The sequence below is a fragment of the Engystomops pustulosus genome, chromosome 5, assembly GCF_040894005.1.
Source record: "Engystomops pustulosus chromosome 5, aEngPut4.maternal, whole genome shotgun sequence".
Taxonomy (NCBI): Eukaryota; Metazoa; Chordata; class Amphibia; order Anura; family Leptodactylidae; genus Engystomops; species Engystomops pustulosus.
Genome location: NC_092415.1, coordinates 17,632,543 through 17,658,155, shown reverse-complemented (window position 1 = coordinate 17,658,155; position 25,613 = coordinate 17,632,543). Strand labels below are relative to the sequence as shown.

Sequence of the window (25,613 nt, the reverse complement as noted above, 5' to 3'; positions counted from 1 at the left end):
GTGGGGGGGGGTGGGGGGGGGGATCGATGACCATGAAGTGACTGTCCTCTTTGTAGGGTTTTGCTGCCCACTCTTTTTAGAATGCCTTTGTTGTGATGAGACCACCCCTATGATATTTGGGGGATCTGGGTGCTGGCTCCCTTATAATGAAGCATCTGCCATGTCCTATTGTTCCTCTAGTGTTGTGCGCTGTGTGTGACCCCCCCAGTGCTGCGTCTATATACAGATCATCTCCACCTGGAGGGTGACACTAAGTACACCCTGCACACACACAACCTGCAATTACTCATTTGTACTTGTAACGCGGGAAGTTCCTGATGATGAGTCGTGACGGTACAAGCTCCATGGACATGGGGAGCCGAGCCCACGGCAGCTACAGGGTTAATCTCCGACGCTCCTTATATCCGCTAATTCCCTCTTTCTGTTTACGTCGGTAGCAGGTGTCCTCCATATATAATGTACATATGTTTTATTATATTATGTAAAATTCATTTTTTTCAATTATTGAAGTTATATATATTCACCCATTGATATTACGGTAAACATTTACATTAATTTAAAAAAAAAATTTTAAAAGGTTTTTTTTAAAAAAATGTTGCCACCTTGTGGCATACAGTTGGTCGTATTCCATGGACCAAGCGCGGTGCAGAGGGGTGGGGGACTCCCTGTATCATAGTGATATATGATGCCAGGAGTCCCTGCCTGTCTGACGTTGGAATGGTAGAACCGATATGGTTATAGTTTGGTTCCACTGTCCTGACTCCTTGCATCATATATCACTGATTCTAACAGTCCTGCTGTTACTAACAACATACACAAAGGTGTGATTACACGCCTCTACTGCAACACTGGCTGCAGAGAGCACAGCAGTGTTAGGACACAACCCCAGTGCATTTGGAGAAGCTATAATCCTGGAATATAAATCCATATTTCACAGTCCTGCTGCTACTAACCACATACACAATGGTATCTTTACACATCTCTCCAGGGACAATACCTAAAACTGGCTGCAGAGAACACAGCATTTGGAGAAGCTACAATACTGGAATATAAATCCATATATACAGTCCTGCGGCTACTAACAATATACACAAAGTTATCTTTCCACATCTCTCCAGGGACCGTGACTGTGGTAATCTTCTTATATTTGTTTCAAATAGCCTCCTTTCTTCTAAAATCAACTTTTAGAATTATGCTTATGAGTCTAAGGCCCCTTCCACACTTGCGTTGCAGATCACGTCAGAGTCTGATCAGGGAGCGATCAGGGTTTTTGCATCAGAGTGCATCAGTTTTCAGTCAGAGTTTGTTCAGTGTCTCAGTTTTTCACGTGCGTTTTCAATGCAATTTCAATGCGTTTTTCACGCGCAGAAAATGCGCGTGAAATGGACTGAGGACTGAGCTCTATCTTTTCTAAGGCAATTGATGCGTGAAAAACGCATTGCACTTGCAAGTGTCTCAGAGTGCGATGCGTTTTTGATGCGTCTCCATAGACTTGTATGGTGCGTTTTTCACGTGCGTGACTTGCAAAAGTAGAACATGTCGAGATTTAAACAGGCGTTAAAAAAAACGCGCGTGTGTGCGTGAAAAAAATGCAAGTCTGAAAAGACCCATTGGTTACAATGGGTCAGAGTGCAATGCAAGTTCTGCGCGTGAAAAATGCAAGTGTGAAAGGGGCCTAAGAAGCTCCTGGGGGTGTTACCAGAGCACCTCCATGCTGCAGCTTCATAGGCTTTTACATTGTTTCCCTCTGCTCCCTTAGCACTTACCTCTCCCTCTGCCTGTTGTAACCTCACACAGTAGGGGGGGGCTGCTCCTGCACAGTGTAACGAGCTTCTGGCTTATTAGCATAATTATAAAAGTTGATTTCAGAAGGCAGGAAGCCATGGATGACAAATATAAGATTACCACATTCACTGTTCCTGTATCTTTTAGTAAGTGTCCCTGGTCTATCATGATGGATTTTGATGCACACTAGGTGCAGAGAGCTCAGAGCACAGGAGTGTGAGGATACCCCCTCCCCCCAGTGTAATTGGATAATCTACAATCCCGGAATATAAATTCATATATCACACACAATGGTATGATTACATATAAGTTTCCAGGAACAATACCCAACACTAGGTGCAGAGAGCACAGAGCACAGCAGTGTGAGGACACACCCCCTGTGCACTTGGTGAATCTACAATCCTGGAATATAAATTCATATATATTACAGTCCTGCTGCTACTAACAACATACACAAAGGGACACATCCTAACACTGAGTGCACGGTCACGACAGATGGGGGTGAAACCTGCAGTAATGATTGACGTGTTAAGTAACTTAATATGAGAAGTGGACGGTCCCTGCTTCCCTTGTGATGAGGACTCATCATTTACAGTTCAGACCACGAAGCGGGAATCGGGAGAGGAAGTGTAACCGCAGTATATTCTGCTTTCATTTCAGTATTTGACTTTTCTTATGACCTGAGGAGAACCCCCAAAAATATTGTAAAAGGAGAATAATCCTGTGCCCTATAACATGGCCGCTACTTGTTGTAGTATCCGGCAGGGGGTCAGTAGGGGGGAAGGGGGATGGGGGGGGGGTATTCTGCTGCAATATAAGACAAGGTTATATATAGACCCCACATGGGTGGAAATTTCCTTTATATTGAGTTCCATATATACAATGACAATGTACATTATAGTATCTGTCACAGACGGCCGGTAGCTGGGGTGGTACCTGGTGGCGATGAGGGGGTAGCTGTGCGCGGGGCTGTGCCAGGCTTCCTTCATGCGGGGCAGGCTGTCATACATCAGTAGGTCTTTCTCTGTGACAACAATCAGGACCGGTTTCCATTGTTTCTCGTTTTCTCCTGGTACCTAGAAAGAGACAGACAGTGATGAGAAGAGACTGCGGCTACAAACCTTGTGTAGGGTCACAGGACCCCTGGACTCCGGATGCCGGGGGTCCTGATCTCGTGTTTGGTGGGGGTCCTGTTCTCCAGATGCTGGGGGTCCTGATCTCATGTTTGGTGGGGGTCCTGATTTCGTGTTTGGTGGGAGTCCTGTTCTCCAGATGCTGGGGGTCCTGATCTCATGTTTGGTGGGGGTCCTGATTTCGTGTTTGGTGGGAGTCCTGTTCTCCAGATTCTGGGGGTCCTGATCTCATGTTTGGTGGGGGTCCTGTTCTCCAGATGCTGGGGGTCCTGATCTCGTGTTTGGTGGGGGTCCTGTTCTCCAGATGCTGGGGGTCCTGATCTCGTGTTTGGTGGGGGTCCTGTTCTCCAGATGCTGGGGGTCCTGATCTCGTGTTTGGTGGGGGTCCTGTTCTCCAGATGCTGGGGGTCCTGATCTCATGTTTGGTGGGGGTCCTGATCTCGTGTTTGGTGGGGGTCCTCATCTCATGTTTGTAGGACCCCCAGCATCCGGAGAACAGGACCCTCACCAGTCAGAGACGCATCAACTATTTCTCCCCTGTCCTGTGGATTCTGACACAAACTTGGTACAAACTTTTCAAAGTGGTTTTCAGGTCGTAGAAATTTGATGCCATCCTGTGATGTACAAAACAACTTCCCATCGGTAGAATAAATAATTTTTTATTCTATTTTTGGAAATATTTGGCACATTTCGGATGGTCTTAAAGTAAGATCGTGGGGCATATTTACTAAGGGTCCGAATCGTGCATTTTCGTCGGGTTTTCCGATTTGCGCCGAATTGTCCCGTGATTTCGGCGCATGCGATCGGATTGTGGCGCATCAGCGCCGGCTTTCACGCGACAGAAATCGGGAGCGTGGCCGTCGTAAAACCGGACGGATTCGGAAAAACTACGGAATTTAAAAAAGAATTTGTGTCGCAAGAATAGCGCTCACATACACCGAGACGGAGGAGGTGAACTCCGCCGGACTTCGGCACAGCAGCGACACCTAGTGGACATCGGGCGCACGACCATAGTGAATCCCGGCAGACCCGAATCAGACCCGAATGCGCTGCTGGATCGCGACTGGACCGGGTAAGTAAATCTGCCCCATTATGAATTCTACATCTGCAATGAGTAGATGTGGTTTTGTGTGAATACTCTGTTATATTATATGCGAAACGTTTCTAAAATGTTTTTGTGTTTCAATTTTTCACCATTTGGAAGATCTCTGCTAGGGGATGAGAACCCTACATGCAGAGACAATAACCCTGTTACATGGGGACCATGTATCTAGTCTAGACAACGCTCTGTGAGCTACACAGCCTGGACTTCAGATTGTGCAGCTGCTACCGATGTGTTTAGCTCACAGAGCATTGTCTAGACAGGATACAATTGTCTCCACTTCCCATCTGAGAGCGGGACTCTCTGTGTACAGGGCGACTGTCGCTGAATGGATACAATTGTATCTAGAAAATGCCCTGGTGGTAGCTACAATGTATCAGTCTGGATTCCTAGCTCACAGAGCATTGTCTAGACAGGATACAATTGTCTCCACTTCCCATCTGAGAGCGGGACTCTCTGTGTACAGGGCGACTGTCGCTGAATGGATACAATTGTATCTAGAAAATGCCCTGGTGGTAGCTACAATGTATCAGTCTGGATTCCTAGCTCACAGAGCATTGTCTAGACAGGATACAATTGTCTCCACTTGCCATCTGAGAGCAGGACTCTCTGTGTACAGGGCGACTGTCGCTGAATGGATACAATTGTATCTAGAAAATGCCCTGGTGGTAGCTACAATGTATCAGTCTGGATTCCTAGCTCACAGAGCATTGTCTAGACTGGATGTGATTGTCTCCATTTCTAACATAAGCATTCCGATTTACTGATAGCAACCATAGATCTTACAACAAATAAAAGACAAAGTGTGTTAGAAGGTTTTAGAATTAGTTCCTTAATTCTCTCATTGAAGTTTCTCTACATAGAAGTGATTCTGTGCTGTGACAGGGGTGTTCATTTCTGGGGATAAAGATGAAATTTAAATCATCTGCAATATACAAAGATTTCTTCAATTACATTTTATTAAAAATAATGTATCGGTGTGAAGATAATTTCCCATAAATGTTGCCATGTTGTTCCGTAGAAACAAGATTGTTGTCCTTGGATACGACCCCCGCTGCACTCTGGTAGTGATGGCCACACATGTGATATTGAGGTGCACGGCCATCTGAATTCAATTTTTATTACCACAGGACGGCTGTGGAACATTCAGTAACTCCCGGACATTTCATAAGCAAAACTATTTGTTTCTTAGTGCAATCTCTCCAGCAGCGGTGGTCGTATCCAAGGACAACAAACCCTGTGACATACTTTACATTGGGGTTCAGAAACTTGAATAGTTGTCTAATTTTTGTTTCAATAACTCAATAAAGACGACCTGAGTAAACCCAAAATGATGCTGTTCTGCAGACCAATGTGTTTCCACGGTAACAGACTACAAGCGACCCCTGTGTAGTCTGATCCGCCTTCATTGCTTCCATTTTTATTTTGCTTATGTTCACATTTGCAACAAATAGAAGGGAGGGTGACTTCCGGTTCAGGCTACACGGGGTTTTTAGTCTGTAATTTTAGTAAACGTCTTACCCCTGGACATGGACCTCTGTCACGTGCCCCCCCATGTAGCGCTATAATCCCCAGGCAGGTAATAATTATATTTGCTGTATTATAGACAGTGAGTGGAATTACTCGCTACGGGGAGAACAGAACCGCGCAGAGACCTCACATCAACAGCACAAAGAGCCCGAGGGTCATCACATCCCAGGGGCTCGGATTTTCTGTTGTTCTGTAGTTTACGGAGGAAATGTACAGAACATTCTCTGTCATTAGAATTTGTGTTGTGATTATATGTTATTCGCAGGTTGTGAAGCCGGATCAGAACCGGCGGCTGTGGAGAAGGGTGAAAAGTATAAGTCAAGTCCAGAGGAGTGAGACAAAGCAACAGAATCGACGCCGAGCTGTGGATACATGTGCTAGGATTTTATTTTAGTGCATTTCCCTTTAAGAAGAAATCACACTACAAAAAACAAGTCCTTAAAGGGGTTGTCACAACTGTATAAGTTATCCTCTATCCACTGGTGGGTCCACCTTTTGGGACCCCTACAGATCACGGGAATATGACCCCAGGGGTCTTGTTCTCAATAATGGGTGGAGCAGCAGGTTGAGCGCGCCTACTGCCATAGTAGAGTCAGAAATTATTAGGACTGTGTTTCTGTGATCCATGGAGGTCCCAGCAGTCATACACAGGATAGGGGAAAACTTGGTGATCGGTGGGAATCTGACTGCTGGGACCCCCCTGGATCATGGAACGCAACCCTAATAATCTCCATATCGCTTCTGTTATTGAATGGAGTGGCAGTAGGTGCACTTAACTGTATGCTTTACTATTTAGTTAGAACAGGACCCTTGTTCTCCAGATTTTTGGGGATCTGTTCCTGTGGCTGATAGGGGTCTCAGAAATCAGACACTCAGTGATTGGCTAGTTATCCCCTATTCTGTGTATGACTGGTGGACACCCCTGGATCACGAGAAAGCAACCCTAATAATCTCCAACTCTCCTCTATTATTGAATGGGGTGGCAGTAGGCACGCTCAAACTGCTGGACACTTGTTCTCCAGATTGTTGGGGGTCCCGTCTTTTGGGCCAGTGGGGGTCCCAGAAGTCAGAACCTCCCTGATTAGCTAGTTATTCCCTATCCATGTGATTGGAATATTATAGGGGCAGGTCTGTTCAATTTGCAAAAAAAAAAAATAACTAAGAATACAGAGGACTCAATATGAGTCCATTGTATTCATGAGTGACATGCTCCTCCCACTCTCTCATGGCTGACGGCGGCCATGTATACAAACCTATGGCCTCGGTGATGGTACACAGGGAGAGGAATCAGTATTTGATCATAAGGTGTCAATGGGTTTCCCCCTATGTCCACAAGATCAGGACACTGACAATCCACTTAAAGGGATCCTGTCACCCGATTTTCAGGTAGGGGATGAAATGTCCTTTCTAGAATTCCCTACTTTATGGATAATCTCACCCGTTTACATATACAAAATCAAAGTCGCGTAACAATGAGCAGAGAAGAGTCATATTTTGCCTGCAATTAGTCAAGTTTAGAGGCTGCAGGGGGAGGGTCACTTCAGATGCCTCCATTGGTTCTATAGCACCATGACACCTGCATCTAGTGTCATATTCAAGATAAGAATCTCATCTTTCAGATCACATCAGGCTGGTGGTTCTGAGCTACAGAACTGGAGAAACAGGCAGTTATAAAGAAAAGGCAGGAATTGGATGTTTATCTGCAGTTCATGTTTCCAACTATGTCTTTAGTTGTCTGTATCTCTAGTCCTGTAGGTCAGAACCACAAGCCTGGTGTGATCTGAAAGATGAGATTCTAATCTTTAATATGACATGAGCAACATGTTTCTAGGTCTGTTAGAGCCAGAGATAGAGTCGCCTTAAATGACACAGCTCCATGCAGCCTCTAAATTTGACTCATCTCAGATAAAATATGACTCTTCTCTGCTTTACGGAGGAGATTTTTTTTTTAATAGGTGAAAGGGTGAGATTTCACATAAAAGAGGGAATTCTAGAAAGGATATTTCTCTCTCTAGGAGACTGCAAATACGCCTCAACCAAACCGAAAAAGTTCACCCGTGCTGCATGATGAGTCACTTTTCCAGAACTTTGAGCGAAACCCCGTCACCTGCCGCAGCAACAACGACTATGACGATGATGGTGACCACTTTTTTCCAAGCAGAAGACGGGAGGTGAAATCCTCATCCCCCATTATTTATACTTCTACTCAATCTACTCTACAACAAGGAGCAGCTGGCCCCCGCCCAGGTCCTCCAAATATTAGAGGTCCCCTAGCAACAGGACCCCGCGGATCACAGGCGCTGTCAGCACACACCCCGTCCTGCGGCTACAATGTGTAGGACAGGTGCTTCCTACAGATGACAGACAAAGCCCCGGACACCGGGAAGAGACTGTATTTATAGAAGAGACATCATCTCCGCACATCTCAGCTCTAGAATCAGAGCGTGATGTATGTCATGTGCAGCTAATACACCGTACATTGCATGTCCCCTACTGTGACCAGTAGTCTTGAGTCCCGCCCCCCCCCCCCCCCATGTGACCAGTATTTAAGAATCCTTCCAACTGCAACCAGTAATTTTGAGCCCCACCCCCTTATCTGGCTTATCTGGTATTGTTAAATCCTGTTGTCACTAGTATTTTTTAATCCCGCCTCCTATTGTGACCAGTCCTGCTCCCTATTGTGACCAATATTTTGATCTGAATTATTGGAGTCCTGCTCCCACTCCATATTTTGACCAGTATATTTTTCGAGTCCCACCCTCTATTGTGACCAGTATTTACGAATCCTCCAAGTTCTGTCCGCCATTGTTGCAGAGGCGACGACTCCTATTCCTGACATCACAGGAAGTGCTAGGAGGGTCACTCAACCAACTAGCACTACCTGTGATGTCAGGAGGACCCCCATGGCAGCAGTGAACAATGACCAGAGACTATGAGGTGGTAAGTGGCCATTTACCGTATATTGTTTTGGTGGCCCCTTGAGACCTTAAGGTATTAAAATGTCTTATGTTTCACATTCTAGTGGTCCTAATGTGATTGTTCTATTTTAAGTACTATACATTGTATAACTATTATGTTCTAGTATATTTCTATATGACTCTGTAGATACTAACACTAACACAGATTCTTTAGGGCTCCTTTAGTGGAATCTGGGCTGGGTGCACATATATATTGAAAGAGATTATAATCACATTACAGGGATGTCTCAATGTCAAGTACCTTCTATGCTGTAATATGAAAATCCTTGGGGTGGAGCCTAGTTGTAAGTGATCCAATTCCCTACAGCGCCTCCGCAGGGTACATGAAGTATTACATAGTGCTCAGTGAGTTGTCTGTGTAACACATGGATGTGCTGGGTCCTCCAAAGAGACAGACGGACCTTGGTTTCTCTATATTTTGAAAACCAGTTTGTATGGCTCAATGTCACCTGTCGTCAGAGGGGATTGTTCCTATTACCCCCTACTTTTTGTCTAAGCGCAAAACATCCTTGGTTTTTAACATCTGGAACCAAGGACGTCTGTTTGCCCATTAAATATCCTCCCTGGGGCCAGACCTTCCCCCCCTGTGCTGTGGCTTTACCTCCCCTACACATTAGCCCCCTCTACAATGACATCCTGCGCCACATCACAGACCAGCCATCAGCACGGATGCATTACACAGATTCTTTCATCCCCTTTAATTTATATTTTGCAAACAAACGTGTTTTATTACAGCCGCAATGTCCAAATATAGAGAAAGAAATCAGATTGTCACTTTTTCTTCTGCCAACCACAGACCTACCCAAAATAACAAGCGCTCCCGCAGGGTAGGGGGAGTCACGTGCCGCATTTCTGTGGTCACTTTGTCTCGTTGTGTAAAAGGCAGCGCTGGGCTGCTGGCAGACACTACATATTGTGGGAACACATGGAGATGTAGCAGAGCTGAGCTTGTCATTTTCCTCTACATCCTCTGTTTGATAAGATATGGTAGGGCAGTGATGGCAAAACTTTTGGAGACAGAGTGCCCAAGCTATAACCAAAACCTACTTATATATCGCAAAGTGCCAACATGACAATTTAAGCAGTAACTTATTGATCCCGGCTGTATCACAGGTTTTAATCGTATTGGCGTCCTGAGTTCTCCAATACAATAGAAAGATGATGGAGAAATTTGGATTGTAGCTTCCCTACAGGGTCCCCTGAAGAGGAAGAATCAGGGGACCCAGAGCAGGAGCTCCAATGACTTTCCATCTCTATCCACACCTTCCTGCTCCTCCTGTAGTCCTAGCAGCCAAGGATGTCACTTTAAAATAGCGCTGATCATGGCACGTCCTGGGCTGTATTGGACCACAGGAGAAAGACTTGAGTCCGATCTGGCAAACTATGTGTTGGGGTGAAGGCCTGGGTGCCCACATAAAGGGCTCTGATTACCACCTCTGGTACCACTGTGGTAGGGAGTATATTTACCAACACAACTGAAGCCCCACCTACCTGGGCACCCTGCTGCCGAATGCGACCCAATGTTCTCCAATTTAATAATATCTAAGATGGTCCCCACTAATACTGAAATAAGATTCTTCTGATACGTAGACTATGGACCCTATTGGCTCCCACTGGATGCTCATGCAGTGTAAAAAGGAAAAAAAGTATCCTTAAAGAAGCAGCATTCATTCGCAGATGCATGCAAAGTTATAGCAGAGAATGGAGTCAATTGTTCTTTGTTTTGTCATAATCGCGACCGTTTTGCCAACCGGTAGATGTTGATACAGTTTACAAAAAAGTTAAGTATCCGTAAAGGAGCAGCACTTATCCTGTAGTGGGCTTCTTCAAAGTTATATCTCATACTCTAAAAAGCAGAAAAAAGAATCCATTGTTGTTTGATTTCCATAGCTCTAGACCGTATTGGCACCCAGTGGATGCTACAGTTCGAAAAAAGTAAGCATCCTTTAAGGGGCAGCATTCATCCTACAGTGGGCTTCTGCAAAGTTATGTCTCACACTCTAAATAGCAGAGAAGGGAGTCCATTGTTGTTTGCTTTGTCGTATCTCTACATCGTACTGGCACTCAGTGGATGCTGATACAATTTTAAAAAGTTAAGTATCCTTAAAAGGGGCAGCATTCATTGTAATGCGGGCTTCTGCAAAGTTATGTCTCACACTCTAAAAAGCAGAGAAGGGAGCCCATTGTTCTCTGCTTTGCCATAGCTGTAGAGGAGCCCATTGTTCTCTGCTTTGCCATAGCTGTAAAGGAGCCCATTGTTCTCTGCTTTGCCAGAGCTGTAGAGGAGCCCATTGTTCTCTGCTTTGCCATAGCTGTAGAGGAGCCCATTGTTCTCTGCTTTGCCATAGCTGTAGAGGAGCCCATTGTTTTCTGCTTTGCCATAGCTGTAGAGGAGCCCATTGTTTTCTGCTTTGCCATAGCTGTAGAGGAGCCCATTGTTCTCTGCTTTGCCATAGCTGTAAAGGAGCCCATTGTTCTCTGCTTTGCCAGAGCTGTAGAGGAGCCCATTGTTTTCTGCTTTGCCAGATCTGTAGAGGAGCCCATTGTTCTCTGCTTTGCCAGAGCTGTAGAGGAGCCCATTGTTCTCTGCTTTGCCATAGCTGTAGAGGAGCCTATTGTTCTCTGCTTTGCCAGAGCTGTAGAGGAGCCCATTGTTCTCTGCTTTGCCATAGCTGTAGATGAGCCCATTGTTCTCTGCTTTGCCATAGCTGTAGAGGAGCCCATTGTTTTCTGCTTTGCCAGAGCTGTAGAGGAGCCCATTATTCTCTGCTTTGCCATAGCTGTAGAGGAGCCCATTATTCTCTGCTTTGCCATAGCTGTAGAGGAGCCCATTATTCTCTGCTTTGCCATAGCTGTAGAGGAGCCCATTGTTCTCTGCTTTGTCATAGCTGTAGAGGAGCCCATTATTCTCTGCTTTGCCATAGCTGTAGAGGAGCCCATTGTTCTCTGCTTTGCCAGAGCTGTAGAGGAGCCCATTGTTCTCTGCTTTGCCAGAGCTGTAGAGGAGCCCATTGTTCTCTGCTTTGCCATAACTGTAGAGGAGCCCATTGTTCTCTGCTTTGCCATAGCTCTAGCCTATATTGGCACCCAATGGATGCGGATACAGTTTTAAAAAAAAAATTGAGCATCCTAAAAAGGTCAGTGTTCATCCTAAGCTGTGATTCTACCACAACAAACAAATACTTTCAGTAGGTTGAAAATGGTGTGAGTAGCGTGCGCTATTTATTGTAGTTGTAGAATTCAAATTTTGTGAGATTTTCCCCTATTTCACTATATCAGTATATCATTAATATTATTCTGGATATATTTCCCACTTGTGAAGGGATGATGGTATTATCTACCAGTCGCTCACACAATATATTCTCAGGATCAGACACACGAGACTAGAGGATATGAGATGCGTCTGCACAGTGCTGCCCCTTGTGGTTTGCGAGGGCGAGCGATGAGACGGGGTCCCTGTGGGTGTCTGAACACATTCAGTGAGTGATGGTGGGAAGAGGTGAAGAAAACAAAAGATTTTCATTTCACAGTGTCAGCTTTAATAGATGTCAAGTGGGAACATGTACATCATCATCTGGAGGAAATGTCTCATCCTCTCGCGTCCCGCTCACTCGCGCTGAAGGCTCCGGCCTCCCAATCACAGAATTAGCTTCTAGCTGATCTGTGGTTTCAGCTTCCTACAGTGAAAAGCTTTGTCCTTTTTAGCAGCTTCTCCATGATTTCAATATTGGTGACTTATAGGATCCACCATCGGTGGGAGCGGTTTGCACCATCGGTGATCGGCTGATCATAGAGGTCACATCATATCAGTGATCGTTGTGACCTTTCATTACGTATATTGCTCTGCCCATGATCCTGAGTGAGCATGTAACAACGTATGGGTGCAAACCTCAAATGATTGACATGGGTGACGAGAGTCCGACGCCTGCACTCTTATTTCGATGTACTATCCTTCTGATAAGACATTAGTATAAAACCTCATTTTGTTCTCAAACAAACGTCTGTCAGTCCAGATGTTATATGGTTGCCCCCAGTTTGTGCCAGTCACTACACTGGTTACATAACTACTCACCCTCATCTACAAGGTTCTCCAGCTACAACCCTGCTCGTCCATCTGCCAGCAATCTAAGACTATTCTCTACTTTATAATCTCATGTCTCCAGGACTTCTCCTGAGCTGCACTAATTCTTTGGAATGCCCTACCTAGGACTATCTACCTGGTACCCAACTACCACCTAAAGCACCAGGTCACATGTCAATATTCTCTTGAATCGGACCATGTCCTGGTGAACTCCACTCAAACGTGGATCTTCCTGCCTTATTTGGAGATCAAAGGAATTCATTTCCTTGTTTCCATGTGAAATACTGGAACCTAAATTTGCTGTATTGATTACTTTTGGTAGAATATTTATGGGGGAGTTTATGAGTTCTTATACACCGGCCCTGATCTTCTGCTCCTCGTTGACTGGTCTTTACAACAAGTCAAAACGTAATCACCAGACACCCCCACAGGTTGGCTGTTCTTACAATGCGCCTAGAATGGACCATGAAACAGACAGCGCCATTCTCTGTGCTGTGGATGTGTTGAGTAATTGCATCTTAGCTCCCATTCAAATTTGCAGTAACCTGGTGTGACCACTACAATGAGAATGGAGCTGTTTGCTTCTTATTGTCCATGGATTCGAGCACAGCTTATCTGTGGGGTTGCTCGGTATCAGAACCTCACCAATCCGATATTGATGACCTGTTGTATAGATTGGTTATCAATATATTTTGCCTGGAAAACCCCTAAAATTACATCTACAACAACGCCGAGGCGCATGCAGTCACCTATGGTTTTTCTCACCAACAAAATTAAAATCCCACAAAATTGGACTGACTGGGCCACGACTCACAAGTTGTGGGCACCACGGAGAAAATGTGACAAAAATAAGATCCAACGCACACGCCTCGAATACTCCTCACAATACACCCCGGCTAATTCAACGACAAAACATGTAAATGACCGCGGAAGAAGGTGGAACGCCGAGCGGACAGAAATAGATGACATGCTCTTAACCCTTTGGGTCCCGGGATAAGTTTTTGACATTTTGGGACTGGCGGTGGGAGATGCACGCTGGAAGGCACGGAGTTAATCCCCCCCGGCCGATGAGGTGTTGTGTAAAGCGCGGGTCAGCGTCTTGGCCGCAGATCTGTCATCCATCAGGGAAATAATAAGGCCAACTAGCGCCGGGCCTCATTAAAAAGCGGAAAAGAGTTAAACCCCTTTGAAAGTCTCAACGATCAATTTATTTCCAAGCCTTTATTAAGCTGCGATAATGCGGCTGAGACAATGGGGACAATGAGTTATGAGGCCGTAATAACCTTTCCCGGGCTTTTGTTTCACTCATTAACACTTGATAACAGTCGGAGGACTTCCTGAGCGGAATTAATGCACCGAGGATGGAGCAGAATACAGAAGCTCCTGCCGACCTGTCAATCCGCAGCCGTATCTGCCGCAGCTACATCACTTATCACCGGTGATCATTAGATCAGGGCCGGATACACTCTCTTAAAGGGAGTCCTTGAGAACTGATTAACCTGTAGCTAGGGTTAGGTATTGAACCTTGTGAGATGTATAATCAGACCTTTGTGTGTGTTATTAGTAGCAGCAGGACTGTGAAATATGAATTTATATTCCAGGATTGTACTTGGGGCATGTCCCAACACTGCTGTGCTCTATTCTCTCTGCAGACAGTGTTAGGTATTGTGTGTTATTATTAGCAGCAGAACTGTAAAATATGGATTTATGTTCCAGGATTGTATTTGGGGCATGTCCTGACACTGCTGTGCTCTATTCTCTCTGCAGCCAGTGTCAGTGGCCATGGAGATCTATGTAACCATACCTTTATGCATGGTGTCAGTAGAAGCAGGACTGTAAAATATGGATTTATATTCTAGGATTGTACTGACAATTTGTCCTCACACTGCTGCGCTCTGTTATCTCTGCAGCCAGTGTAAGTCATTGGCCCTAGTATGTAACTATACCTTTGTGCATGGTGTCAATAGCAGCAGGACTGTAAAATATGGATTTATATTCTAGGATTGTACTGACAATTTGTACTCACACTGCTGTGCTCTGTTATCTCTGCAGCCAGTGTAAATCATTGGCCCTAGTATGTAACTATACCTTTGTGCATGGTGTCAATAGCAGCAGGACTGTAAAATATGAATTTATATTCTACTGATTGTACTGGCATTGTACTCACACTGCTGTGCTCTGTTATCTCTGCAGCCAGTGTGAGGTATTGTCCCCGGAGAAACATTTAACCATATCTTTGTGTATGTTTTTTAGTAGTAACAGTAATATAATAATTGATTTATTTTATCGGATTGTAGTTTCTTCCTAAGTCCTCACACTGCTGTGCTCTGTTCTCTCTGCAGCCAGTGCTGGGTATTGTCCTCGGAGGGATGTGTAATCAAATCTTTGTGTATGTTTTTTAGTAGCAGAAGTAATGTGATAATTGATTTATTGTATGGGATTGTAGTTTCTTCAAGTCCTCACACTGTTGTGGTCTCTGTCCTCTGTTCTGAGTAAAAGCAGAAGAATGCTTCCAGTTATGGAACAGCACAATGCAGAGAGCTAACAGCCCAGCAGTGTGAGGATACGCCCCCAGCCCTTGAAGAAGCTACAATCCTGGAATATATATATATCCATATTTCACATTCCTGCTGCTGCTAACAACATACAAAAAGTCTGATTACACATATCTCTAGGGTCATTACCTAAAATTGGCTACAGGATACACAGATCACAGCAGTGTGAGGGCACACCCCCAGTGCATTTGGATAAGCTACAATCCTGGAATGTAAATCCATATTTCACAATCCTGCTGCTACTAATAACATACAAAAAGGTATGAGTACACAGATCTCCAGGGTTAAAACCTCACACTGGCTTCAGTGAGCACAGAGCACAGCAGAGTGAGGACATACTCGCAGAGCTCTTTAAAAAGCTACAATCCTGGAATATAAATCCATTTTCACAGTCCTGCTGCTACTAACAAAGGTACAATTACACAAATCTCCAGGGGCCTAACACTTTTGCAGTGCCCAACTACTCCTATACACAACGCTCACTGGCTGCCACCATGGCCTCCGTAGTGTAGACACCTCACTATAACAGACTATTATTGTTAATTACTCTTTTTGGTCTCATTCTTGCCAGCATTTGCCAAAACAACACACTAACCACAAATACGACCTGTTCCACATAGCGGTAAATGTACGTATAAAATTATAGACCTGTCCAGTCTAACTACACGCGTCCCATTAGTTTTCTTAGTGTCCGACAGAAATAGACACCAACATTTTTGGCACATACTACTTTTCCTGCAAGTCAATGCCCCTTTAATTAGGCCACGCCTCTTTTGTTGTAAAAAGGTGCCAAAAACTGTTGATGAATGTGGCGCAAGGAATTTTAGAGTTTTTTTTGCGCAAATAAAGTCAGATTTCTGTCATAAACAGATTGAAAAATGTGACTGCCACACATAAATCAGCCCCAAAATATGGAAAAGCAACTTTACAGTGACCGCTATCTAGAATATAGCTTGATGTGTGGAGATGGTGTTCACCTAGATAGCTAGGTTGCTAGGTAACCTAGAGTAAGACGCCACACAGGCTGCCTTGGGCCTAGCAGCATAGGCCTCATAGTCATAGTAAAGGAGGATTTCTAAAAATTCAGGACAGAACTGCAGTTCTTATGACATTTAGTATGCAGGATTATATGTCTCTAAGGATCCGATAATAACGGGTTTCGTAAATTTAGAAACCAAAGTGGATGGATATCACTATAGAGTGCTGGAGGTGCAGAGTTCTTGGTGACACCCCATGTATTTGCCTGCCTGAGTTTTCCATGGGGTGTAGTTATACATCCGTGAAAAAATGCTGATTAAGGAACAGGATCACATTTCCTAATGGGAAAATTAGGCAAATGCCTGAGGGAACGGGGCTCATCATCTGAATATTGCCCTATAATTATGGTTTATGAGTGTGCTCCATTCCTTTCTGAACTGCAGTGATAGCAACAAAATGGCCGCCAGCACGAAGTCCACTTCATTCCTCCAGATCTGCAGAAGTTCTTGCTGATTATACAGCGATCAGTGCTAGCAAAAAAAAAATGTCCGCCAGCCATAAACACAAAGGGGGAGATTTATCATCAAGTTTCTGAGGTAAAACTCTTCTAGTTGCCCATGGAAACCAATCAGAGATCAGCTTTAATTTTATAAACAGCTGTGGGGAAATGAAAGCTGAGCTCTGATTGGTTGCTATGGGCACTAGAACAGTTCTGCTCCCCAAAGGGGGAGATTTATCAGAAGTGTCTGAGGTAAAACTGTTCTAGTTGACCATGGCAACCAATCAGAGCTCAGTTTTAATTTTCCCACAGCTGGTTATACAACGAAAGCTGAGCTTTGATTGGTTTCCATGGGCAACTAAAACAATTTTACCTCAGACACTTCTGATAAATCTCCCTTCATACTCGTCTTATTTACCACATTCACAGACATCCGCACCAAATCCTAAATTGACTGTGTATAGCAAAAAACATTGCAGAGGTTTTATCGAAACTCATACAAAATTAAAGGAGTTGTCAATAACAACTTGGTGTGGGGTCTGTAATGGTTTAGAGGGGCCTGGTCTGAGGTTTGCGTTTGTTTAGCTGTAGGGTCTGGGGTCTGTATTTAATAAGGAGATGTGGTCTATGGTCTGTATTGAGGGATCTTATTCAGGTAGTAAGTCTAGTCTGGAATCTATGTAGGGTCTGGGGTCTGGTGTTATTGGAGGGATCTGGGCTAAGCTTTGTATTAGTTGTCCGGTCTGGGGCTTACATTCATGGGTTATTTGGGAGGACTATACTATAAATAACTCTGGATGCAGATGAAGTGATAAAGACCCCCATAGCAAACAGATGATCAGAACACAGGAGGACACAACAAGGGGAGGCCGCCACCAACTGAGCAGCAATGTGACATCTCATCACAACACTTCCCACTGCCATAACACTGTGCTGCCCCCATCTGTAGATGGACGAAAATAATAGAGGTGACTGCATCTGGTCCTCAATATCACTACTAGGACAATGCAATTCTAATACACCCACATTTGCTGAGTATAGTCACCAACAGGACTGTATATATATATATATATATATATATGTATACACCATGCACTAAAAGTGACCAATCGAAGGCAAACATTGAATAAGTTCTTATACAAATTAGAGCAAATGTACTAGTAGTACTTATAGTATTTATATTCTTGTACATAGGGGAGAGTATTATAGTAGTTATATTCTTGTACATAGGAGGCAGTATTATAGTAGTTATATTCTTGTACATAGGGGGCAGTATTATAGTAGTTATATTCTTGTACATAGGGGAGAGTATTATAGTAGTTATATTCTTGTACATAGGGGGCAGTATTATAGTAGTTATATTATTGTACATAGGGGGCAGTATTATAGTAGTTATATTCTTTTACATAGGTGCAGTATTATAGTAGTTATATACTTGTACAAAGGGAGAGTATTATAGTAGTTATATTCTTGTACATAGGGGCAGTATTATAGTAGTTATATTCCTGTACATAGGGGCAGTATTATAGCAGTTATATTCTTGTACATAGGGGGCAGTATTATAGGAGTTATATTCTTGTACATAGGGGGCAGTATTATAGTAGTTATATTCCTGTACATAGGGGGGCAGTATTATAGTAGTTATATTCTTGTACATAGGGAGCAGTATTATAGTAGTTATATTCTTGTACATAGGGGGCAGTATTATAGTAGTTATATTCTTGTACATAGGGGGCAGTATTATAGTAGTTATATTCTTGTACATAGGGGGCAGTATTATAGTAGTTATATTCTTGTACATAGGGAGCAGTATTATAGTAGTTATATTCTTGTACATAGGGGGCAGTATTATAGTAGTTATATTCTTGTACATAGGGGGTACTATTATAGTAGTTATATTCTTGTACATAGGGAGCAGTATTATAGTAGTTATATTCCTGTACATAGGGGGCAGTATTATAGTAGTTATATTCTTGTACATAGGGAGCAGTATTATAGTAGTTATATTCTTGTACATAGGGAGCAGTATTATAGTAGTTATATTCTTGTACATAGGGGGCAGTATTATAGTAGTTATATTCTTGTACATAGGGGGCAGTATTATAGTAGTTATATTCTTTTACATAGGTGCAGTATTATAGTAGTTATATACTTGTACAACGGGAGAGTATTATAGTAGTTATATTCTTGTACATAGGGGCAGTATTATAGTAGTTATATTCCTGTACATAGGGGGCAGTATTATAGTAGTTATATTCTTGTACATAGGGGCAGTATTATAGTAGTTATATTCCTGTACATAGGGGGCAGTATTATAGTAGTTATATACTTGTACAACGGGAGAGTATTATAGTAGTTATATTCTTGTACATAGGGGCAGTATTATAGCAGTTATATTCTTGTACATAGGGCGCAGTATTATAGTAGTTATATTCTTGTACAAAGGGAGAGTATTATAGTAGTTATATTCTTGTACATAGGGGCAGTATTATAGTAGTTATATTCCTGTACATAGGGGCAGTATTATAGCAGTTATATTCTTGTACATAGGGGGCAGTATTATAGTAGTTATATTATTGTACATAGGGGGGCAGTATTATAGTAGTTATATTCTTGTACATAGGGAGCAGTATTATAGTAGTTATATTCTTGTACATAGGGGGCAGTATTATAGTAGTTATATTCTTGTACATAGGGGGCAGTATTATAGTACTTATATTTTTGTACATAGTGGGCTGTATTATAGTAGTTATATTCTTGTACATAGGGGGCAGTATTATAGTAGTTATATTCCTGTACATAGGGGCAGTATTATAGCAGTTATATTCTGGTACATAGGGGGCAGTATTATAGTAGTTATATTCTTGTACATAGGGGGCAGTATTATAGTAGTTATATTCTTGTACATAGGGGGCAGTATTATAGTAGTTATATTCTTGTACATAGGGGGCAGTATTATAGTAGTTATATTCTTGTACATAGGGGGCAGTATTATAGTAGTTATATTCTTGTACATAGGGGGCAGTATTATAGTAGTTATATTCTTGTACATAGGGAGCAGTATTATAGTAGTTATATTCTTGTACATATTGGGCAGTATTATAGTACCGTATTTTCCGGACTATAAGGCGCACTTAAAAGCCTTGGATTTCCTTGGAAATCCAAAGTGCGCCTTATAGTCCGGTGCGCCCTATATGAGGGCAGCGGACCCTACTTACATAGGTCCCCGCTACCGGAGACAGCAGATCTCCAGCGGGAACTGCAGACCACGCGGCACGAACAACTTCTGCCGCGTGGTCTGCAGTTCCCGCTGGAGATCTGCTGTCTCCGGTAGCGGGGACCTATGTAAGTATTCCATTCTCCACCTCCCCCTCACCTTCCCCGCGTTCCGCATCTCTTCTCGGCATCGCGTCCCGTCGGGTCTCCGCTCCGCCCCCGGACCTCCGCCACGCCCCCGACCCTGCGCCTTATAGTCCGATGCGCCTTATATATGGAATTATTACATATATAAGGTGCATCGGACTGTTGCGCCTTATATTCCGGTGCGCCTAATGGCCCGGAAAATACGGTAGTTATATTTTTGTACATAGGAGACAGTATCATAGTAGTTATATTCCTGTACATAGGGGGCAGTATTATAGTAGTTATATTCTTGTACATAGGGGGCAGTATTATAGTAGTTATATTCCTGTACATAGGGGGCAGTATTATAGTAGTTATATTCCTGTACATAGGGGGCAGTATTATAGTAGTTATATTCTTGTACATAGGGGGCAGTATTATAGTAGTTATATTCTTGTACATAAGGGGCAGTATTATAGTAGTTATATACTTGTACATAGGGGGCGGTATTATAGCAGTTATATTCTTGTACATAGGGGACAGTATTATAGTAGTTATATTCTTGTACATAGTGGGCAGTATTATAGTAGTTATATTCCTGTACATAGGGGGCAGTATTATAGTAGTTATATTCTTGTACATAGAGGGCAGTATTATAGTAGTTATATTCCTGTACATAGGGGGCAGTATTATAGTAGTTATATTCCTGTACATAGCAGCAGTATTATCGTAGTTATATTCATGTACATAGGGGGCAGTATTATAGTAGTTATATTCATGTACATAGGGGGGAGTATTATAGTAGTTATATTCCTGTACATAGGGGGCAGTATTATAGTAGTTATATTCATGTACATAGGGGGCAGTATTATAGTAGTTATATTCCTGTACACAGGGGGCAGTATTATAGAAGTTATATTCCTGTACATAGGGGGCAGAATTATAGTAGTTATATTCCTGTACATAGGGGACAGTATTATAGTAGTTATATTCCTGTACATAGGGGGCAGTATTATAGTAGTTATATTCTTGTACATAGGGGGCAGTATTATAGTAGTTATATTCTTGTACATAGGGGGCAGTATTATAGTAGTTATATTCTTGTACATAGGGGGCAGTATTATAGTAGTTATATTCCTGTACATAGGGGGCAGTATTATAGTAGTTATATTCTTGTACATAGGGGGCAGTATTATAGTAGTTATATTCTTGTACATAGGGGGCAGTATTATAGTAGTTATATTCTTGTACATAGGGGGCAGTATTATAGTAGTTATATTCTTGTACATAGGGGTAGTATTATAGTAGTTATATTCCTGTACATAGGGGGCAGTATTATAGTAGTTATATTCCTGTACATAGCAGCAGTATTATAGTAGTTATATTCATCTACATAGGGGGCAGTATTATAGGAGTTATATTCGTGTACTAGTAATAAAGTTTTGTAAGAATAATCATTATTTACATTACAATCCATTATAATAGTTAGAATGTAATACTGGGTATATTGTTGCTTTGTGCTCACTGATATGATTTGTTTTTCCTGTTCCTCTTTGTTCCCATAAATCTCTGGGATTATTTCTAGGATCTGTATACGGTCACTATACTGTACGTGTTCTTGCTCTCCTACCTGCCAGGACTATACATATCACACTGTATATCCAGACGGTATTTTGTTGGCCAGTAATCCCTTCCTGTTGTTTAGTCTAGGAGCTGCAGGAAGTTCAGGGGGGGGGGGGGGGGAATATAATATTTAGCATCATGAGGTAATAAGATTTACTCATCGTCCTGTTATTTTGATGATCTGAGGACAAACACAAATAAACAAGCTAAGAAAAAAATCAGATCAAAGCTGCTACAGGTGGTCTCCCAGCCGCCCCAAATCCTTCAATTCCCATCTCCATACTGATTGGCCGCTAGGTGGCCCAGTATCTTACAGTATCCTATCCTTGCCCCTTAGCCCACCCCATCTTTGTACGTGTAATACCTAAAGTGTACGCACCTCAACTTTTAACAGATTGTGAATAAACCAGCGGTCCAGTCTTTGTACATGATGGGGCACATTGACTTACCCGGTCCTGCCACGATCCCTGATCCGGATGGTCCGACGAAGATGAAGTCCGGCACAATTCACCAAGTTCGTGCGCCCGAGATCCTGCATTTGTCGCTTCCCGGCTCAGGTCCGTCGGAGTTCACCTTCTTTTTCCCGGTGGATGTAAGTGCATTGTCTTTCGACCCAATTCGAGATGTCAAATCCCGTGCGTTGACCGAATCCGTCGGATCGTCCGATGGCCCGCCCCCCGATTGGTGTCGCGTGAAAGCTTGTTATATCCCTGGCCATGTGTCGTCACACAGGTGCACGGCTCATTATATCCCTGGTCATATGAGGTCACACAGGCACACAGCTTGTTATATCCCTGATAATGTGATGTCACACAGGCGCACAGTTCGTTATATCCCTGGTCATGTGATGTCACAAACATTTCCCTGAAATAAATGGACACTCTGCAATGTCTTATTTCACCCAACGTCAACGCCCACGGTCGGTGCTGGGTACAGCCAAAGCCGAAATTTGACAGGTCCGCTCATCATTACTGCTGAGTGTTGGCACAATCCTTTAACCCCGTATTAACAGCTTTTTACGGTGGTCACAAAGGGCAATTCTGATGTGGCAGAAAACCATTGCATCAGAAGAAAAAAGTTTGCAGGACGTCTTCTGCTGCCAGGACTGAGCTGTGATAACACAGCTCCAACATCCGGGATCACAAAGGCTCAGATCCTGGGTGCTTAACCCCTTAGACATCCGAGTCGAGCACAGGTCCACTGGAGGACTATCCCATAAGGCTCTTGTTGCACAAAGTAATATAAAAATATATATTATTATAAAAAAAAAGTGTAAAAAAAAAAAAATTTTAATTAAAAAACTCTGCACCTCCACACCCGTCCCAACGCAGGCTACAAAACTAGAGTAGCATTTATCCCGTATGACAAAACTTTTTTTTTAAAAATGCCCAGACTAAAAATATTACTCGCAATCAGAAAAAAAGTACAAATAAAAAAAAAGGGGGAACCAATGAAAATAGAGTCACATTTTAAAAAAATAAATAAAAAATTATTAAAAAAATTGACAAAAGTTTTCTTTTTTCCCAAAAAGTATTTTGTTATACAAAGGAAAGTAAATTTTTTCTTTAAAAAAAAACCCTATAACTTTGCTATTGCTGGATAAAATTTTTCTAGAAAAAACAACTTTGGATTTTTTTTTTTACGTACGCTGCCCATAAAAGGTTAATAAAAGTTCACCAGGAGGACACATGAAACCCCAAATTGTTTTATTAAAGCTTAATTTTGTCCCAAAGACCCCATGACCCTTCCCCCATGCAGCTATAGCGACAGAAAAATAAAAAATTTGTAGAAGACACCGATAAAAAACACATCGATGCCTGGTCATCAATGTGGAAAACTGATGCGGAGACAAGGGGGTTAATATGTATCTAGTCAAAATATTATGACAAGATCAGGCCCCTCCTTCCTGACGCGACAACAGCACGAACAATGGAGCCAAAAATTATTTACTAAACAAATAAAAAAATATTTTCGGAAAAGCCTGGAATCTCTTAATAAGGCAAAACTGAAAACACGGAGTAATTATCGCCCCCGTCCTGTCCCTCCGGGTGACGCTTCTCTCGTAAGATTCGCTGCAGTCACAAACAATAAGTGATAAAATCTCATCCGGGAGGGAGAATTTTTTTGTTTTCCATTAAACATAATTATACGTGTAATAAATTGCGCTGACGCACCGGCGCGGGTGTGACGTGATGGAAATAGCAGCACAACATGCGCCACCCTAGGGATCCAAAGGAAGAAAATAAGTAATAAATATATCTCACTCTAGGGGACCCATCTATACAGCATTACTCCATAAAAGGAACCTGTCAGCAGGTGTGGCTATACAAATCGGTGGCCATTGTTGTGTATTATCCGTAGGTAATGTCCCTGGAGAGATGTTACGTGTGTTACTAGTAGCAGCAGAACTGTGAACATTAATATTCCAGGATTGTAGCTGGACCTGTAGCAATGAGATGCACTCCTCCCCTATGCTCTGATTAAGATCTGTTGCAGGTCTCTAATTACAAATAAGGAGGGAGGAGGTAGAGACCAGTTTGAATGTGTAGCTCAAAGAACACAGCATTGTGAGGACACTCCCACAGTGCTCCAAGTCCAGTTACAATCATGGAATATAAATCCAGGAGCGGTATGATTATACATCTCTGCAGGGACAATACCTTATGGTCAGAACTGCTGCTTCACTCCTTTTAATTTCCCCTGTGGGGGCAATTCAGTTAAGTGGAACCTGCCCCCGGACACGAGATATAATTTGGCCAATCAGTGGATACCACAAAACATCACAAGTGAACTTATGTGGCATGAGGAGGCCACAGATTGGTTGAAGTTTATCCTGTGCCCCCCCCCTTTCCATCTGCCTAGCCACAGGGGCTGAAGATCAAAAAGTACTAGTACAATGTGGGAGGGTAACAACCCGAGGTGGTTTTCTACAATTCCTGACAAACCCCTTTAAAGGAAATTTTCCAATTTTCTTGCGAAATCCCATCATTGTGTAGACTACATTATAAATTTTCCAGACCAAGCTTTCCCAGCAATTTGTCATTGTCGAGTTAACTCTTATTTTATCTTTATGTAAATGAGCTATCAGTGCACTGTGGGTGGGGCCAAATCTTCTGGAGCACTTGTTTTCTTCTCTCTTTGTTGTCCATTGCTCCCTGGCACTGTTACACAATGTTTGACAAATCACATAAAAATGAGGCGTACGAAAATGTGTGCATTAGCCAGTGTAGCTCCGCCCCAAGAGCACTGGGAAGCTAATTTGCATAAATAAAAAAAAATTATTTTCTCTGCAAGTGCAGATTGTTATGCAATAGTAAAGGTGAGTCTGGAAATCTTATGAAGTTCCCTACACGCTACTGATTTTAGTTGCCGGGTTGTTTCGGAGCCGTTAGACCCCCTTTAAGGGTGCGAACAAAATTTCAAAGCACTGGCATCATGTTATTTTGCTCTTGTCCCGTGTTCTGCGCTCTTGCTGGGGGTTCGCCTTTGATCGGTGACCTTCTATAAACCTGTCACTTTTCAGTGGGAGGCAGAGACATGAATGTGTCGAAATTATATGGAACAGTCTAAACGGCAGATGGAAACTTTAATGCACTTCCCACAATTCAACAGGTCGTCAGATCTTGCTGAAAGTTTTTGGAAATTTTTTGACGGGGGACTCCACCAGCCTGTGTCTGACCTTGTTTGTTACATAATGTTCCACGAGTAACACTTGAAACAGGATAAAGATTTTCTTTTTTTAAAGAAACAGCGCCCCCATGGTGCACAGGCCGCCTCCGGAATTGCATTTCAGATTTTTTTAAATGGATGAAACACAATACATGGTTTAGGGACAAGAAAAAACAGATACTGGACATCCCCTTTAAGGGGAATCCATCAGCAGGTGTGACCATCCCGTGTTAGGTAATGTCCCTGGTGATCTGTGTAATCATATATTTGTGTATGTTGTTAGTACCAGCAGGACTGTGAAATACAGATTTATATTCCATGATTGTAGTGTCTCTAAG

At 42.9% G+C, this 25,613-nt stretch overlaps 1 protein-coding gene across 2 annotated transcripts in view; it reads right to left on the bottom strand.

Annotated features, from left to right (window-relative positions):
• SNTB1 (syntrophin beta 1) overlaps positions 1-25,613 on the bottom strand; it is a 116,867-nt gene that overhangs the window by 10,798 nt on the left and 80,456 nt on the right. For both annotated transcript variants that reach the window (XM_072151246.1, XM_072151245.1), the window contains exon 4: positions 2,722-2,861. In XM_072151246.1, the coding sequence (XP_072007347.1) occupies positions 2,722-2,861 (140 nt within the window). The remainder of the gene's footprint in view (positions 1-2,721; positions 2,862-25,613) is intronic.